The sequence below is a fragment of the Cyrtonyx montezumae genome, unplaced genomic scaffold (genome assembly GCF_038088225.1).
Source record: "Cyrtonyx montezumae isolate F1298 unplaced genomic scaffold, pur_monq_1.0 scaffold_66, whole genome shotgun sequence".
NCBI lineage: Eukaryota > Metazoa > Chordata > Aves > Galliformes > Odontophoridae > Cyrtonyx > Cyrtonyx montezumae.
In genome coordinates this window covers 199429-216668 of record NW_027072074.1, presented here as the reverse complement: position 1 = coordinate 216668, position 17240 = coordinate 199429, and the positions used below count along the sequence as shown (strand labels likewise).

Below are 17240 nucleotides of genomic sequence, written 5' to 3'. Positions count from 1 at the left end.
AGTTATTTCCATGGACTCCTGCAGTGGAAACATCAAATCCTGTTAAATTTATATTTAATCTACCACTAAAAATAGAAAAAGCAGCACACAGCAATCTAAATAATACCTAATAATTCTACTTCTTAAAGCGACATTGGTAACACAGGAAAATCGCCCATTTTTGTCATTCCATGACCAATGGGTGATCCAGCAGTTTCTCACCACTGACTATGGCATGCATAAGTTATTTACATACAACGATTTACAGAACAGTAAGTAAGAAACACACAGTCCCAGTTCTTATGAGGGCTGGATGCTATTTTCTGCCTTGATGTTGAAGAATTCCTGCAACAGCAAGGTGGACATGAGCTGCTTCAGCTGAGCAACCCAAGCTGCCACAGCGTCTATGGGAAACTTCTGTGATTATGTTGTTCAGCCTGCCCTCAGCGAAGAAGGCCTCACAGACTGCTGATAATTGTAACTACAGGTATTTTTAGAGTAAGCTGTCCTTGGTAGTCTAGTCTGTTTAGCTAGCAGGTGTTCTTCCCTTTGGGCTCTGTTATGTGCTGGCCACGCTGCGTGCACTGCAGAGTACGTGACAGAGACATGTGAGGCTGCCAACCCACTGAGATGCCCCAGCGCAACCGCACAGTTGTGGGTTGGGGAGGAGGAGCAGAGGAAGCCCCCCAGCACACATCACCTAGTGCGTCAGCCAGCGAGAGGTCATCAGTAAGAATGCCCCCAGTGCTGTCAAAGGTGGGCAGCTGTAGCCCCAGCTTCTCCAGCCCCCGCCCCATGTCACTGATCTCCTCTAGAGCAGGAATGGAGATGTCACTGCTCAGCCATGAGCACCAACCACCCCACCCCCAGAGGAACCTGAGAGCCACAGCCCCAGCGCAGGGCCATACTCGAAAAGTCCACCTTCCCAGATAGGTCTTGAATCTGCGGGGCCAGCCCCAGCTTGAACAAGTACAGGCTGTGGGACAGAGCACACCATCAGCTTCCCATGCCCCTCCCCCAGTGCTGGGACAGGAGAGGGCTCTGCAGCCCCATCCCTGAGTGGGGTGGCCCCACCATCGGGGTCACTGGGAAGCCCCATTCCTGCTGTGGCAATTCCCAGGGCTTGGGTGGTGTGGGACCTCCCCCACCTGAGTGCATGGAGGCAGTACAACACCCGTGGCATATTCTTCTTGTCATAGATGTCGGTGGTCTCCGCACAGAAGATCCAAGGGCAGCAGTGAGGTGGCTCCCAGTGTCAAAGTGACACCAAGCAGCCAATGGTGGGGTGTGGGGGGAAGAGGCAGGAAAGGGGACAGCATCAGGATGGGCCACTGAGACCACAGTGCTCAAAGTGGGAGGGGACAGAGGGATGAAGCCTCACTGCAACCCCTCCACTGCCCCCAGTATGCACAAAACCCCATGGGGGCTTCTGCTAGGACCCAGGGATAGGTGGAATGATTACAGTAGGGGGGGACCCAGGGAGGTAATGAGGGAGGGAGATACAGAGAAGACCAGGAGATGGAAGGGGGTGGTCATAGCAAAGTGGATCCAGTGGGGTGTGGTGGGACAAGACACAGGGACACAAACACAGTGAGGGGGAGGACGAAGAAACAGGGACATGGTTGGGGAGGGGGGACTGTGGACACAGTGGAGGGTACATAGGAAAGGGGAAGTGGGGAGGGACAGCAGAAGGGACCCAAGAATGTTGAGGGGGACAAACAGCAGGGGGGGGGATAAGCAGGGACAGGCAATGGTGGGAGAGGGGTGGACGCAGTGGGGGGGATTCAGGTATGAGGGATGGGGACACAGTGGAGGATACCCAGGGATGGGGGGCCCTCATCAAGGGCAGACAAAGGTGGCTCATGGCACAACGCCAGTAGTTGATGTTGTCTGTGTGCCAGAAGTGCAGTCCGCTCACCTGTGAGAGTGGCAGATGAGTCACGATGACACCCACCCCAAATGCCCCCAACTTTGCCCCCCCACCCCCACCCCTGAGGCAGCCCAGATCTCAGGGTCCACGCTCCCCCCCTCCAGTCCCCAATGGTGATGGCACCCATGGGCCTGAGATGCCTACCTCCCTACCCCCAAAACAAAAAACAAGTTGCTCCGCACTGGGACGCTCCCCTGGAGCGAGGACCCTTATGTCACCCCCCAGCCCGTATACCCTGGGTAGGGGGGGAGGGCACCGAGGCACAGCGGTGGCAGCGATGTGGGGCAGAAGGGCACCTCCACCTTCTCCCGTTCCCACTCCACGGCCCTGAGCCACCACCGGGGGAGAGCGGGGGGGCATAGCAGGCAGGAAGAGGTGGAGAGGAAGGTGGCTTTGGAACCGCAGCGTTGGGGGACCCCTTGCCGGGGAGGGGGGGAAAAGAAAGGTGGGGTGTGGTAGCACTCCCAGACCCAAATACCCCTGTTCCAAAATATCCGCAAATGCCTCCCGGCCCCAAAACAGCCCTCATGCGCGCACACATACCCCCTGCTCCCAAATACCCCTTCTCACCCCCCCACCCCGCTCACATTGCAGCCGCTCCGCTCCCTCCATGGCCGCGATTCGAACATCCCGCCGTGTGGTCATGTGATGCCGCAGGGAGGTGTCACGTGGGAGTGCGCCATGCGGGGGCTGCTGGGAGCGGTAGTTCGCGGCGTTGGGACTGCGAGGTGGTCTGGCTTTAGTGGGGTGGTGCTGGAGGGTACCCGGCACAGCTGCAGGCTGGTTGTGTCACCCAGCACAGTTATGTCATTCATCACAGCCACGCACAGGTTGTGTCACCCAGCACAGTTGTGTCACCTGTCACAACCCCAGGCTGATTGTAGCACCCATCACAGCTCTACCATCCATCGTAACTGTGTCACCACCACAGCCTCAGCGCAGTCGTGTCACCCAGTACAGCCGCTGGCGCCGGTCGCCATGGCACGGTGACGGAGTGGTAACCAGAGCCACCGGGGCCATCTCTGGGGGAGGGGCTTTCCCAGGAGCGCACAGTCAGACGGCGCAACATCACCGCCCGGCAGCTGTGGGGTTGGAGTCGCTCCAGGGACCCTTCCCGGGGGGGTGGGGGCTGCAGCCATGATCGCTCCCGTGAGTAAGAGCTAAGGGAAAAGCAGTGCAGGTGGTCGGGGCTGGAGGGGACCCTGAGCGGCTGCTGCATCCCACTGCCCCATCGCCAGTGGGGACACCCATGGCCCCATCCGCCGCTCACAGCCCCGATCTCGGGCGCCTCTGGGGAGGAAGACAGCTCTCCTCCTGTTTTGGCAGCAAATTGGCTATGAAATAATAATGATAATCATGATGAGAAAGTTGGCAGTGGGAGGAGAGGTGATGGGCTTACACCGTGCCAGGGGGGTTGGGTCAGATGTTGGGGTCCATTTATCCTCCAGAACAGCAGTAATTGGAACTGCCCCATTTTTGATGGGGGGAGGGTTACCATCCTTGGAGGTGTTCAGGCACTGTGGAGATGTGGCCCACGGGGACATGGTTTTGGGGGAGCATGGGGTGGGGGTCTTTTCCAGCCTTAATGTCTCCAGGAGTGGAAAGGGTGGCCACGGGCGGATGGGTGGGGCTTGGCAATCTCAGAGGTCTTTCCAGACAGAGTGATTCCACGAGTGGGAGCAGTGGGGGTGGGCTGGATTGGGGTGACCCTGGGAGTCTTTCCCAACTGGAATGATTCTACAGTTCTGCTAAGAGGTGGACCCGGCGGGGACAGGCTCGGTCAGAGCTATCTTCCCACCTTAATGACCCTATGCCTCTACGCTTGTCCCCAGGCGGACGCCGTGGTGCTACCCTCGCAGCCGCTTGGCTCAGCTTTGCCCATGGCTTCTGAGGAGCCCACGGCCCCCGCAGCCCCTGGGAGGAGACATCGGAGGAAGGGGAAGGAGAAGCCTATTTCGGGGGAAGGGGACAACGCAGAGAATGGGGACAACGGCGTGGCTGAAATCGAGGGGCTGACGTGTGCCGGGTGCCGGGCGCTGGGGCTGGGGGACACGCGTGGGGCCCTGGGGTGCTTCAGGAGGGCTATGGAGCTCTCGCTGCGCGCCCCCAGCACCCGGCTGCGCAGGGATTGCGCCTTCCGCCTGGGGGCCGCCTACGTGGAGGCCGGGAAGCCCAGGAAGGGGCTGAAATTCCTCCTCGAATCCCAACCCTCGGAAGGGGAACGGCCGGAGGGGCTCTGTTTCGACGTCGCTGCGGCTCACGAAGGGCTGCGGGATTTCCCGGAGGCTCTGCGGGATTCCGGCGGGGCGCCATCGCGGGCGGGGAGCAGCGTGGCGATGGGCTGCTGCTACCTGGGGATGCGGGAGCCCGAGCGAGCCGCCCGCTGCTTCTTGGAGGCGGCGCGGGGCTACGCGGGGGAACACCGCCCCGAGGCGGCCGCCGTGGCACTGAGCAGGGCGAGCGGATCCATGCTGCAGAGCGGGCGGTTCAGGGCTGCTGAGGTCGCCGGGACAATCGCTCGGTGCCGGGCACTCTGTGAAGGCATCTCCGACCCAAGCCTGCAAGGTAATGCCATAACGGGTCCTCTGTCCCCAGTGCATGGGATGCACGACCCCAACCCATCCCTCTGCTCCCATTGCATGGATGCATGACTGCAACCCATCCCTCTGCTACCGGTGAATGGACGCACAACCCCAACCCAGCCCTCCCCCTGTGCCCCCCAGGGAAGCTCTACAATGACATCGGCCTCGGCTACTCCCAGCTGTGCAACTTCTTGCTGGCTGCAGAGAGCTTCGAACACGCCCTGGCCGCATGTCACAGCGCACCGGGACGCAATGGGGAGGCTGCAGTGCTGCAAAATCTGGGTGCTGCCCGCAATGCACTGCAACACTTCAGCGCAGCCCTGGCCCCACACCGGCGAGCAGCAGCGCTGCATGGTGTGGCATCACGGCTTCGCTGTGTGTGGGGGGGGGGGGTTGGAGGGGCAGTTCTGAAACAAACCCACGGTAACGAATTGCAGGTGCTGCAGGGAACCGGAGGGCGCAGGGGCAGTGCTTCGGGAACTTGGCGTATGCCTTCAGCCAGCTTGGAGAGCATGAGGCCGCTGAGGAGAACTACCTGCACGCCCTGCAAGCCTTCCGTGACTCAGGTAAGGGGAGGCATCCTCAAGAGACGCAGGTGCCACACGTTGGAGCCATGCAGCAGCCAGCATTGCTTGCAGTGAGCCCATGCTGCCAGCAACCCTTTGTCATGCAGGGGATGTGCCAGGGCAGTGCAAAGCATATGAGGGGCTGGGGTCTGCCCGATTCCACTTGGGGGACCCCCAGAGGGCAGTCAGACACTACCAGGAGGCCCTGAGGCTGCTGTCCCATTGCCAGGTACAGGGGACCCTATGGGGATGGACCCTATGGTGCATGGCATGTGCCAACCATCACCTAGGGACAGCTTCAGTGGGGTTTCCTGCACAGGGTACTCCCAAGGTGGACAGCAAGCGGATTGTCACCAAGTTGACCCACACCCTCCAGCTGCAGTTCTGCAACCAGCCCAGCCTGGCCCTGGTGAGCAGCCCCTCTCCCCAACAAGGGCTGGGGTTAGTGGTTGTGGTGGGGTGCAGGGACAGCAGCAAAGATCTGCGTGCTCCTGAGCTGTGCTTGCATGCACCAAGAGGGGTTTGGTAGGTTGGTGGATGGGGATGTGCACGTGCAGACCCCATGCCACCCCATCATCATGCTGTTGCCCCACAGGACCTCATCCCACTGGAATTCTGCTCCCCACTGCCCCACATCAGTGGGATGCAGCTACAGGGATGCACAGTGTAAGATTCTGCCCTGTGCTCCTCTGTGGTGTGCTCCCAGAATCGTCCATGGGATAAATGTGCTCTCCCACATCCCCAGGTCCCCCAGGAATGGTGGTGAGGTTGCACCAGGGGCAGAACCCAGGGGGTCAGGTAAAGAAATGTACAGGGCTGGAGTGTGCAGGGTTGTTGCAATGGGGGATAGAGCCCACCCATGCAAGGGGAAGCGCTGTGTTCTCTCCTACCCTGGGCACAGCCCTGGAAAAAGAAATCTTCCTTCCAGAGATGGGGGTGGGTGATTCTCCCAGTTATAAATGAACCAAAGAGAATATCATGAGAAGTAGGGGGCAGCATTAACCCCTCCTTCAAGCAACGACCCAATGAGAAACCTCCTGCAAACCATAACAATGCATTTCCCCAGCACCAAAGCTCCACCACTCCTTTGCACTCCCACTCTCCATCCCCGCAGTGATAGCGCTGCCAACAGCTCCAGATCACCCCCGCAGCAACAGGGCCAGACCAAGGGACCAGGGGGGCTGCACGGTGCTGTCTCAGCTCTGCAGTCTCCTGTGAGCACTGGGAAGAACATGGAGAAAAGCTGCGTTTCCACCACCCAATGCAACACAGAGCCGACTACTTTCCTTGTGCTGTAAGATCTCCCCCCATAAAGGTGTGTTTTCATAGAATCATGGAGTCATTAAGGTTGGAAAAGACCCCCAGGATCCCCATCCCCATCCCTAACCCTAACGCATTCCCCCAGTCCATGTCCTGAAGTGCCACATCTCTTCAGTGCCTGAATGCCTCCAGGGATGGTGACTCCCTCCCCCCACACACACACATAATGGAGCAGTTCCAGTGACCACTGTCCCAGAGAATAAATGGATCCAAGATCCACCCTGACCCCCCAGTGCAGTTGAGCCCATCACCTCTTGTTCCGACACTGTTACCTGGGAGCAGAGGCTGACTCCCCTGGGGCTGCATGAGGTCTGACACGAGCCAGTGTCCCAAAGGACTTCCGGGCCACATGGGCATAGTGCTGGCTCATGGGCAACCACTGGTCAGCTGTTAGTCAACCACTGGCCAACCATTGGTCAATCATCGGTAAAACACTGGTCAACCACTGGCCAACCACTCGTCAACTGTTGGCCAACCATTTGTTAGTCATTAGTCAACTGCTGGTCAAACTTCAGCCAACTGTTGGTCAACCATTAGTCAATCATTGGTCAACCATTGGCCAACCACGGGTCAACCAGAACACCACTGGCTGTCTGGACTGCCTGGACACAATGCTGGCTCATGGTCCTCTGAGTGTCAACCAAGTTGTGCAGAGAAAGGGATGGGTTGGAGTCATGCACCCCATGCACCAGGAGCAGAGCAATGGTTTGGGGCCATGTACCACATGCATGAGGAGCAGAGGAAGGGCTGGGTCAGGGTCTTTTTCTCCTGGAGTCTCCTTCTCTGCCCCTTTGCTGAGGGCTCATCAGGAGGAAACTGCAATACACCCACTGCAACACAAGTGCAAAGCAGTGCAACACAAAGCAATGCAACATGGTGCAACACAGTGCAATACCACGCAGTGCAACACAACACAGTGCAACACAGAGCAATGCAATGCAGCACAGTGCAACACAGTGCAATACAGAGCAGTAGAACACAACATAGTGCAACGCAGTGCAATACAGTGCAATACAGTGCAATATCATGCAGTGCAACACAACACAACGTAGTGCAGTGCAGTGCAACAGTGCAGCACAGCACAGTGCAATGCAGCACAATGCGGTGCAACACAACAAAGTGCAATGCAGTGCAACACAGTGCAACATAGCACAACACTGTGTGACACAAGTCTTATGAGGAGTGGCTGAGAGAGCTGGGATTGTTCAGTGTGGAGAAGAGGAGGCTCAGGGGAGACCTCACTGCACTCTATAACTCCTTGAAGGGAGGTTGTGATGAGGAGGGTTTTGCCCTCTTCTTTCAGGCAACAAACAGAAAGCGAGGAAATGGCCACAAGTTGTACCAGAGACATAAGGCACAACTTTTTCTCTCAGAGAGTGGTCAGGTTGTGGGATGGCCTGCCCATGGAGGTGGGGGAGACTCCATCCCTGGCAACGTTCAAGAGGCACCTGGATGAGGAGCTACGAGATCGTAGAATCATATAATCACTCAGGTTGGAAAAGACCTTAAAGATCATTGAGTCCAACCATGACCCAACCATTCTGCCCTCAGTCTAACTGCCCTCCACTAAATTATGGCCCTGAACATCACATCCAAATGGGTTTTAAACACATCCGGAGATGTTGACTGCCCCAAGCCTGTAGGGTTGCCTGGGGTTGTTATGACTCAGATGCAGGACCCTGTACTTGGCCCTATTGAAACTCATACAGTTACCCTTGGCCCATCGATCCAGTCTGTCTAGGTCCCTCTATAGTGCCCTTCTCGCCTCAGACAGATCAGCTCTCCCTCCTAGCTTGGTGTCATCTGCAAACTTACCGAGGGTGCACTCAATCCTCTCATCAAGATCATTAATAAAGAAGTTAAATAGAAGCGGTCCCAGTACCATCATGGCCCCTGGCAGATGCCACTTGTGACTGGCTGCCCACTGGAATTAACTCCCTTGCCCACAATTCTTTGGGCCTGGCCATCCAGCCAGAGCACATGCCCATCCAAACCATGGGCAGGCAGCTTCTCCAGGAGAATTTTGTGGGGGACAGTGTCAAAGGCCTTACTGAAGTCCAGGTAGACCACACCAACAGCCTTACCTTCATCCACTAAGTGGGTCACCTCGTCATAGAATGAAATCAGGTTTGTCAGACAGGGTCTACCATTTGTAAACCCATGCTGTCTGGGCCTGATCACGTGGCTGACCTTTAGTTGGTCCATAATGAGAGTGTCTGTTCCAGAGATACGGTTTAACAGCTTGTGGTAGCAATGGGAATGGGTGGATGGTTGGACTGGATGATCTTGTAGGTCCTTTCCAACCTTGTGATTCTATGATATGGGCCCCATAGCATCCACAGGAGAGCTCATAGAGCCCCATAGAGAGCAATGGGAGGACAGGTCAACCCATAGTGACCAGAGGGAGCCATAAGGAACCCCACAGAAATACATAGTGACCCCAGCGACCCTCCCAGTGACCCCATAGTGCCACATAGAGGCCCATAGAGACCCACAGAGGACCCATAGAGAGCAGGGAGGTGGTGCAGTCACTGTCCCTGGCAGTGTTTTAGAGGTCTGGATGAGAAGCAACGAGAAACGGATTATCAGCTTGTGGTAGCAACGGGAGTGGGTGGACGGTTGGACTGGATGATCTTGTAGGTCCTTTCCAAACCTTGTGATTTTGTGATGCTATGATTCTACGATTCAATGATACAACACGGCGCGGTGCAGTGCAACGCAGTACAGCGCAGCGCAGCACAACAATGCAACAGCACAGCGCAGCACAACGCAGCGGAGCCCCTGCGCAGCACCGACCGCTGCGGGGCAGCACCGACCGCCAAGGGACAGCACCGACCGCTGCGGGGCGGCACCGCGACGTCCCACGCAGCTCTGCGCGTGCGCTGTGCGCGTCCCCGATCCTCTCCGCCGCATGCGGGCCCTGGCCGGGGTGGTGTGGGGGCTGCTGGTGGCTGCGGGTTGCCGCTGCCCGAAGCGGGTCTGGGGACCGGAGTGGGGCTGGGGCCGCTCCCCGCAGCGCGACATGCACGGACACAGCGCGGGGGGGCCGCGCTACCTCGGGTACGGAACACGGGAGTGTTTGGGGGGGTGCCGGGGGAGACAACGAAGGGGAAGTCACGCTGCATCGAGTATGGGGCATGGGGGTGCATGGAGGTGCAGGGATGGGACCGTGGTACCTTGGGTATGGGGCATGGGAATGCATGGAGGGGGGGGGGTATAGGGGGATGCATAACGGGGTGTGGGGGGACGGGGGAGGTGAAGTGCTGCCTTAAGGATGGGACAGTGGGGGTGCACGGGGTGTATATGGAGGTGTATAGGGGTTCCGCAGTACCCTGGGTATGGGGCAAGGGGGGAAATTGAGGGGGGTTTAGGGGAGTACATAGGGAGGTGCAGGGGACACAGTGTGGGGAGACAGTGCTTCCTTGCATGGGGCAATGGGGCGGTTATAAGGGAGTGCATAGGGGGAACAGGTGGAGACACAGTGTGAGGGTCCCACACTTCCTCAAGGACAGGACAAGAGGAGTGCATGGTAGGGTACAGGGGGGGCACTACCTCAAGTATGGGACAAAGGAGGGGAGAAGGGAGAGGTATAAGGGCATCCAAAGGGGGGTGCAGAGGAGTCATGCTTCCTCGGGGATGGGGCAGTGGGGGTGCATGGGGTGGGGGGTACAGGAGGTATATAGTGGGTACAGGGTGGAGATGTGCTTTTGCTGGTACGGGGGACAGGGGATGTACAGAAGGGGGTGCGTGGGGGAGGCAGTACTTCCTTGAGCATGGGGGGCACAGGAGTGGGGGAACACGGTGGGAGGAGCAGAGAGTGTGGGATGCAGAGGACCCCCAACTCCACCCCAGAGGTGTCCCATGGGGGGTGGGGGAAGGGGTGGCCACGCTACCTCAGAGATGGGGGGGGGGTGGGTCACAGGCGGCTCAGGTATCAGAGTACGGAGGGCTTGGGGTGTCTGGGGGAAACGGCACAGGAAGAGCAGAGGGAGTGTGGGATACAGAGGGCCCCCAACCCCACGTGCTTTGCGCTGCTGGAGGGAATACTGTGACCCCATGGTGTTGGGGTCCCGCCCACCCCCAGTCAGGAGGAGGCTCAGGCCATCGACCAGGAGCTCTTCACTGACTACAAATTCAGCGTGGACCAACTGATGGAGCTGGCAGGGCTGAGCTGCGCCACTGCCATCGCCAAGGTAGGAGCACGGTGCAGGGAGCTGCGGGGTGAACCCCTGTCCCTTGGCACCACTCCAACACGTGTCCGCCCCAGGTGTACCCCCTCGACTCCTTCACCATGAGCCCACCCGCTGTGCTGGTGGTGTGCGGGCCAGGTAACAACGGCGGCGATGGTTTGGTGTGCGCCCGGCACCTGAAGATGTTTGTGAGTGCCTCAAATGGGGGAACCACCTTCGGAGGTCTGCTCCACACACCTTTCCCAGCACTGAGCCTGGCTATTCCTGCAGGGATACCACCCCACAGTGCACTACCCAAAGCACCCCAGCAAACCACTCTTTGAGGGTCTGACCACCCAGTGCCAGAAGATGGACATCCCCTTCCTCACAGAGTTCCCAGACGAGGTGAGCAGCCACCCCTGGGGCCACACCCACGTCCTACAGCTGAGCTTCACCCTATGCTGCTCCCTAACCCCATACTGCTCCTCACCCCACTGCCAGTCCACTCCCCATACCAGTCATGAGTCAGTCCTAACCCCACTGCTGGGTCCTCATCATCCTACTGGTTCTCACCCCACTGCCAGTCCTCAGCACATAACTGCTCCTTAACACCCTGCTGTTCCTTACCTCACTGCCGGTCCGGTCCTCATCCCATACTGCTCACCACCCTGCTGGTCCTCACCCTATATTGATCCTTACCCATTGCTGCTTCTCATCCCATACTGGTCATCCTCTTACTGTCAGTCCTCACCACCCTGCTGGTTCTCACCCCACTGCTAGCCCTCACCCCATACTACTCCTCATCCCACTGCTAGTCCTTACCCTGCTGCTGTTCCTCACCCCTATCCTGATCTCCCCATGGTGCTGGTCCTCAACCTCACTGCTGCTGGGTGCATCCCATACTGCTCCCCCGCCTGCTGCAGGCTGCACTCATTGATGGGCTGTACGGGCTGGTGGTGGATGCGATCTTCGGGTTCAGCTTCAAGGGAGCGGTGCGAGAGCCGTTCAGGAGCATCCTCAGCACCCTGCAGCGTGTCACAGTGCCCATCGCCAGCATCGACATCCCCTCAGGTGAGCACAGCCACACCCACTGGGGGGTGTGAGGAAAGAGTAGCCTCCCCCACCCCCCCCCCCACTCCAATCATGGACTGTGTTGCAGGCTGGGATGTGGAGAAAGGGCAGGCAGATGGGCTGAGGCCTGACACTCTCATCTCACTGACGGCCCCCAAGAAGGCAGCAATACATTTCTCAGGTCGCTACCACTTCCTGGGGGGCCGCTTTGTGCCCGCAGCACTTCAGAAGAAGTACAGCCTCAACCTCCCACCGTACCCAGGCACTGAGTGCATCCTGCAGCTGCTGTAGGGGCGTCCTGAAGCTGCCCCCTAGCCCATGCTGCAGGGGGCTCAGTGTTTCGCTGGGGTTGGTGCCTCATCAGAGTGCTTCCAGGTACAGACACAATTTGGGCAGCAGGGGCTCACCCTTCAGGATTGTTTGGTACAATAAAAATTTACTAAAAAAAACCCCAACAAAACAAATAAACCCTTTGAAGAACCCAGTACTGCATGGGCTCTGTTCTCACACTGCTCCACCACGGGCTGATGGCAAACAAGTCCCAGCCCCGGGGCCAGGCAGAAGCTGGCATGAGCCAGACAGCAGACATCCCATGGGGCACACACAGCTCAGACCCATGTGTGCCCTGAGCCCCTCTGGGCACCCAGCACACAACAGGAGGGTCCATTCACTCTGCCTCCCTCCGCCTTTTCTTTTTCTTTTTCCTCCTCTCCCTGAGGCTGTACTCAGCCTCCCCTGGCCCACTGGTGTCCTCTGGAGGTACCTCTGTCTTGGCCACCTCATCCTTCCTCCTCATTTTCTTCTTTCCCTTCCCCACTCTCCTCTCCCCCACCTCCTCCTGACCCCTGCTCTGCTCCTGGCTCTGCAGTCCCTCCACATCAGCTCCATCCATTGACCGTTTCCTTTTCTTCTTCTTTTTCTTCTCCTTCTCTGCTTTGGCACTGCCACTGGGGGACTCAGGCTGCCCCCCACCACGATGCTGCATGGCGGTCAGGAAAGCACGCTCCTGCTGCTCCAGCCGTGCCAGCTTGGCGCTCATAGTCAGCCCGTGCCGTGCACCTCTGCAGCAACACCAGGGACACCGTGGGAATGGTCCCCTGCGAAACAGGGAGCACACAGAGCACCACGCCCCTCCCCGCAAAATCAACCACTCACTTGTGTGCTGTACGGCCCCCGCACACTTGCACCAACTCCTCATCTGTCAGCCTGCAGACACAGAGGGGACACAGTGTCACTGGGCAGGAAGTGACAGTGGGACAGCTCCCAGCCGCTCCCCCCCCCAGCTGCAGTACCTCCGGGCTGAAGAGCGGTCCAATTTCTCCTCTTCCTCCTCGCTGCTCTCAGAGCCCACCTGCTGCTTGGTCGGCTCCTCCCCATGTGCAGTAAGTGTGGCTGCCTGCATAGAAAAGGAGAGAGAGAGCGGGAATGAAGGGGTGGTCAGAAGAGAGGGGGTGGAAAAGGGGGGGATAGGGGGTGTGAAAATACGGGGGAGGAAAAGGTGGGATGGGAAAGGCGTGTGTGGAAACGGAGGACGTGGAGATAGGAACAGAAATGGGGGTGGACAGGAAAGCATGGAAATGGGGTGTGTGGAATTGGAGAGATAGGGGAGCATGGAAATAGTGGGGCAAAAAACGTGGCCATGGAAACGGGGACGTGGAAAAGATGGGATGGAAAAGGTGAGTGTGGAACTGGGGGTATAGGGAAGCATGAAATGGGGAGAACGGAAATAGTGGGATGGAAAAGGTGGGTGTGGAAGTAGGGGGCATGGAAATGAGGGGAAGTAGGGGGCATGGAAATGAGGGAAAATGGGAGAAATAGGGAAGTATGGCAGTGGCAAGGAGTGGAAATGGGAGGATGTGGAAACAAGAGACATGAAAATGGGAGGGTAGGGAGCATGGAAATGGGAGGACATGGAAATGGGGGGAGTAAGGGAACATACAAATGGATGAGGAAATGGGGGGGCAGGAGAAGTGATGGAATGGAAAAGTGGACATGGAAACGGGGGAGCATGGAAACGGAGGGAGTGTGGGATGGGGAAGTATGGAAATGGAGAATAGGGAAGCATGGAAATGGTGAGGTGGAAAACCTGGGTGTGGAACTACGGCATGGAAATGGGGGGTGTGGAGAAGGGAGGGGATGCAAGCAGCTGGAAAGCACTGCTTTGGGGGCCATTACCTTGACAAAGCGGCCGTACAGTGCAGTGCCCATGGGGGGGGGAACCTTGTGGGGCTTCTTAGTGCTGACCCCAAAGCGCTGCTCTGAAAGTGTCTCCACACAGACCCCATCCTGGGGGGAAGCAGAGAGGGGGAATGGAGCATGCAGTCCCAGCCCAGAACTGCACCAGCCCGTCACAGAGGGGTTTAGGCACAACAGGAGGTACTGGGAGCTCTGAGAGGCACAAAGAGAACCCAAACAATCCTGTGGGAGCACGTGGGTCTGTACTACAAGGATCTAGGCAGCCCTGGGGGACACTGAGAAAACGTGAAGACATTCTAAACGGCACTGGGGAGCTACGGGCAGTACCGGGGGGAACTGAAAGGAGTTCTGGGCAGTTTCGGGGGGCACTGGGAGGTTACTGAGGGGCTGTAGGCAGCACTGGGCAGTTCTGGAGAGATCTGGGATCATGCTTGGGGTCTATAAGCAATACCGGGGGCATCAAAAGGGGGACCAGAAAGTTATTGAGGGGCTGCAGATGGCACTGGTGGTCTCTAGGCAGTACTGGGCAGGGGAGGGGGACACTGAGGAGGTAAAGGCAGTACCTGGGGGCAATAGGAGGGCACTAGAAGGATATCCAGGCAATACTGGGGAGCACTGGAGTGGTGCTACAAGGTTCCAGACAGCACGGGGAAGTACAGGAAGGAAACTGGGAGCATGCTTGAAGTCTGCAGGCTAGTACTAGGGAGTATGGGGATGGGCTCAAGGAACTACTGGGAAAGGGCTCAAGATAGCACTGGGAATCTATTGAGAGGCTGCAGGGGGCTCTGTGCTTTTCTGGGTGGCACTGGGACTGCACTTTGAGGATGTAGACAGTACTGGGGGCACTGGGAAGTGACCAAACGGCTGCAGATGGCACCGGGGAGCTCAGGAGAGCACAGGGTGGGGGCAGTGGGAGTGAGGTGGGCTCCAGACAGCACTGGAGGCACCGGCAGTTTATCGGGAAGGTCTCTGCACCTCAGAAGGTGCTGCGAACACCACTTTCTCCCCCCTTTTCCCCCCTCCTCCCTCCCGCCCCGCACCTGCCCATCCCGCACGGCGATCTTGGCTGCCGCCTCGTTGAAGACATGGTCCCACCAATGGAAGGAGAACTGCTCGGCCGCGTCGTGCCCCACCTGCGGAGCAACGTGGGGGAGGGGAAAAGGGGGGGTGAGGGTGAAGAAGGGTGGGGGGGTGAGGGTGAAGAAGGGTGGGGGGGTGGGGCGGGGGTGGGTGGCTCATGGCGGCGCTCACCCCCGCGGTGCCGCATTTCACGCTCACGCGGATGGGCTGCGCGATGCCGTCCTCCCGCTTCCCCAGCCCGCGGCCTGCGGACAGAGAAACCCTTCAGCCGCGCCCCGCGGGCCCGGGAGGGGCTCAGGGATCGGGGCTCACCCCGCTTCCACCCGTGCCGCCGCAGTTGGCTCTCGGCGAAGCGCATCCCGGCGCCCAACGGCTCCGCCACGCTCACGGCGGACCCGCTCCCCTCACGGGCGCGGTGCGGTGCGGTGCGGTGCGGTGCGGTGCGGTGCGGTGCGGTGCGGTGCGGTGCGGTGCGGTGCGGTGCGGTGCGGTGCGGTGCGGTGCGGTGCGGTGCGGTGCGGTGCGGTGCGGTGCGGTGCGGTGCGGTGCGGTGCGCATGCTCCGTGAAGCCGCTCTTTTGTGCGCATGCTCGGCGCCTGCACACAAAAGGGGTGGGGGGGTGTGTGGAAAAAAAGGGAGCTGCGCATGCGCACGGCACCCCTGCTTCGGGCATGCAATGGGGGGCACGTAATGGGGTCACGTGTGTGGTAGGCATGAGGGCAGATAGGTATGCAGGCAGATATAGGGTCAGGTAAATGGGCAAATGGATGTGGGGGCAGAAACGGGGAGCAGATAGAGGGTTGGAGGGGACCTACAGGATCGTGGAATCACAGAGTGGTTGGGTAGGAAGGGTCCCCATGGATCATAAAGGCATGGAGTCGCAGCACTGTTGGTTTGGGAGGGACCCCAGAGACCGTAGAGCGATGGCGTCGCAGCACGGTGGGCTTGGAGGGGACTGAGCTCAGTGTCACAGTGCTGGGGACGCGCAGCAGCGATCCCATGAGCAGATCGGTGTCAGCGTGATTTGGGAACACGCTGCACTGTCCCCGTGCACGGATCGGTGTCACGGTGTGTCAATGATTTATGGGCCTGTTCAGCCCGGTTCTGAGACTAACTGCTCTGGGTGACGGCCGCTTGCCTGTTGAGATTCTTGGCAAGAGAACAGGATGAAGATCGACCTGCATCTCTTAACGGGCATCATCTTGGCCATGTTTTTATTCTCTCGAGATGCCCCTGACTCTGTCAGGATGAACCTGGTGGTGGTAATCAGAATCCTCATCGAGGTCCTTATATGGTACGTCTTTTTCTCCCTGCTGAGAGCTGCTTGCATCTGCCTCTGCAGAAGAGTAAGCCGATTACGGGGAGAGGTGAGCAACTGAGATGCATCACGCAGGGAGCATAGTGCAGGGTAGGGTGGGGAGCAGGCAACCACAAAGGCCTTGTCCGTGAAGTGCTGCAAGGCAAGCAGTCTCCCAGAGCTCCATTAGCTCTCTGCAGGGACTTGCCCAGCCGTGGGTCTGACGCCCTGCAGGAGAGCCCTGTGTGACATGGGACCCGCCAGAGGTGGTGTGAGCCCAACGGGTTGCCACAAACGGTGCTGTGAGGCAGGGAAAGCTGCACAGGAATCAGAGCCCTGCAGGGGAACGCTCTGCCCAATGAGTCCGCATCCCTTTCACTGTGCCCACACTCTGTCCCTGCCAGGGAACAGGACCAACGGCCTCAGCTTCAGTGGGGACAGAGTGCAGGGAAAACAATACCGTAAGTACGCACAACCAAGAGGAGGCTGGAATACGCTTCACGGACAGGCATGAGACCCTCTGCCAGTCCCACAGGGAAGCATCCCTGGGGCCTGGGGACAGTCTGAGCGCTCAGGGAGGGCACCTGGCTCTGCTGCAGTTGCAGCGGGGCAGCTGCCACCGTTGTTCACGGCTGCCACAGCTGGCACCAGCACGCTGCAGAGCTGGGCAGCGGTAGTGCTGCCCTGGGGAGACCCCCGGGAGGTGTCTGAGCACACCCCCGGGGAGAGCTCTGCACCCAGCAGTCCAGTGCTGCTTGCTGACCAGAACCTGGACCCACAGCACGTCTGTCCAGCCCCAGGCTCTGTCAGGGACTGCAGGGCAGGATGACACCGGGTACCACTCGCAGACACGAGACAGACAGCTGCAGCTCACACTGTGTCCTAGGGCAAGGGACAAGCAGCGGTGCCAGAGCCACAGCATAGAGGGGCCCAGACACGCCAGGACTCCCAGTACCAGGACATGGCAGCCTTCGTGCAGTGGGCCCGGCAGCAGGAGCAGAAGTGTATGGCAGAGCAGGAGGAAGCGTGCTTGATCTCTGAGAGGCAGCG

The 17240-nt window shown here is 58.9% G+C and overlaps 3 protein-coding genes across 3 annotated transcripts; 2 read left to right on the top strand and 1 right to left on the bottom strand.

Annotated features, from left to right (window-relative positions):
* Positions 1 to 2590: 2590 nt before the first annotated feature.
* Positions 2591 to 5727, top strand: TTC24 (tetratricopeptide repeat domain 24). Its single transcript, XM_065750174.1, has 7 exons — positions 2591 to 2611; positions 3742 to 4474; positions 4633 to 4845; positions 4929 to 5057; positions 5165 to 5286; positions 5377 to 5466; positions 5653 to 5727. Exons 1-7 carry the CDS (start codon positions 2591 to 2593, stop codon positions 5725 to 5727), a joined length of 1383 nt encoding a protein of 460 aa, XP_065606246.1.
* Positions 5728 to 9277: 3550 nt separating this feature from the next.
* NAXE (NAD(P)HX epimerase) lies at positions 9278 to 12101 on the top strand. Its single transcript, XM_065750169.1, has 6 exons — positions 9278 to 9437; positions 10462 to 10570; positions 10645 to 10755; positions 10838 to 10951; positions 11470 to 11617; positions 11706 to 12101. The coding sequence occupies exons 1-6, from the start codon at positions 9289 to 9291 to the stop codon at positions 11906 to 11908; spliced, it is 834 nt and encodes a 277-aa protein (XP_065606241.1). The 5' UTR covers positions 9278 to 9288; the 3' UTR covers positions 11909 to 12101.
* Positions 12005 to 15314, bottom strand: LOC136057443 (G patch domain-containing protein 4). Its single transcript, XM_065750168.1, has 7 exons — positions 15206 to 15314; positions 15065 to 15138; positions 14854 to 14946; positions 13793 to 13903; positions 12910 to 13013; positions 12773 to 12823; positions 12005 to 12678 (listed from the first exon to the last, which is right to left on the bottom strand). Exons 1-7 carry the CDS (start codon positions 15249 to 15251, stop codon positions 12285 to 12287), a joined length of 873 nt encoding a protein of 290 aa, XP_065606240.1. The 5' UTR covers positions 15252 to 15314; the 3' UTR covers positions 12005 to 12284.
* Positions 15315 to 17240: the final 1926 nt, after the last annotated feature.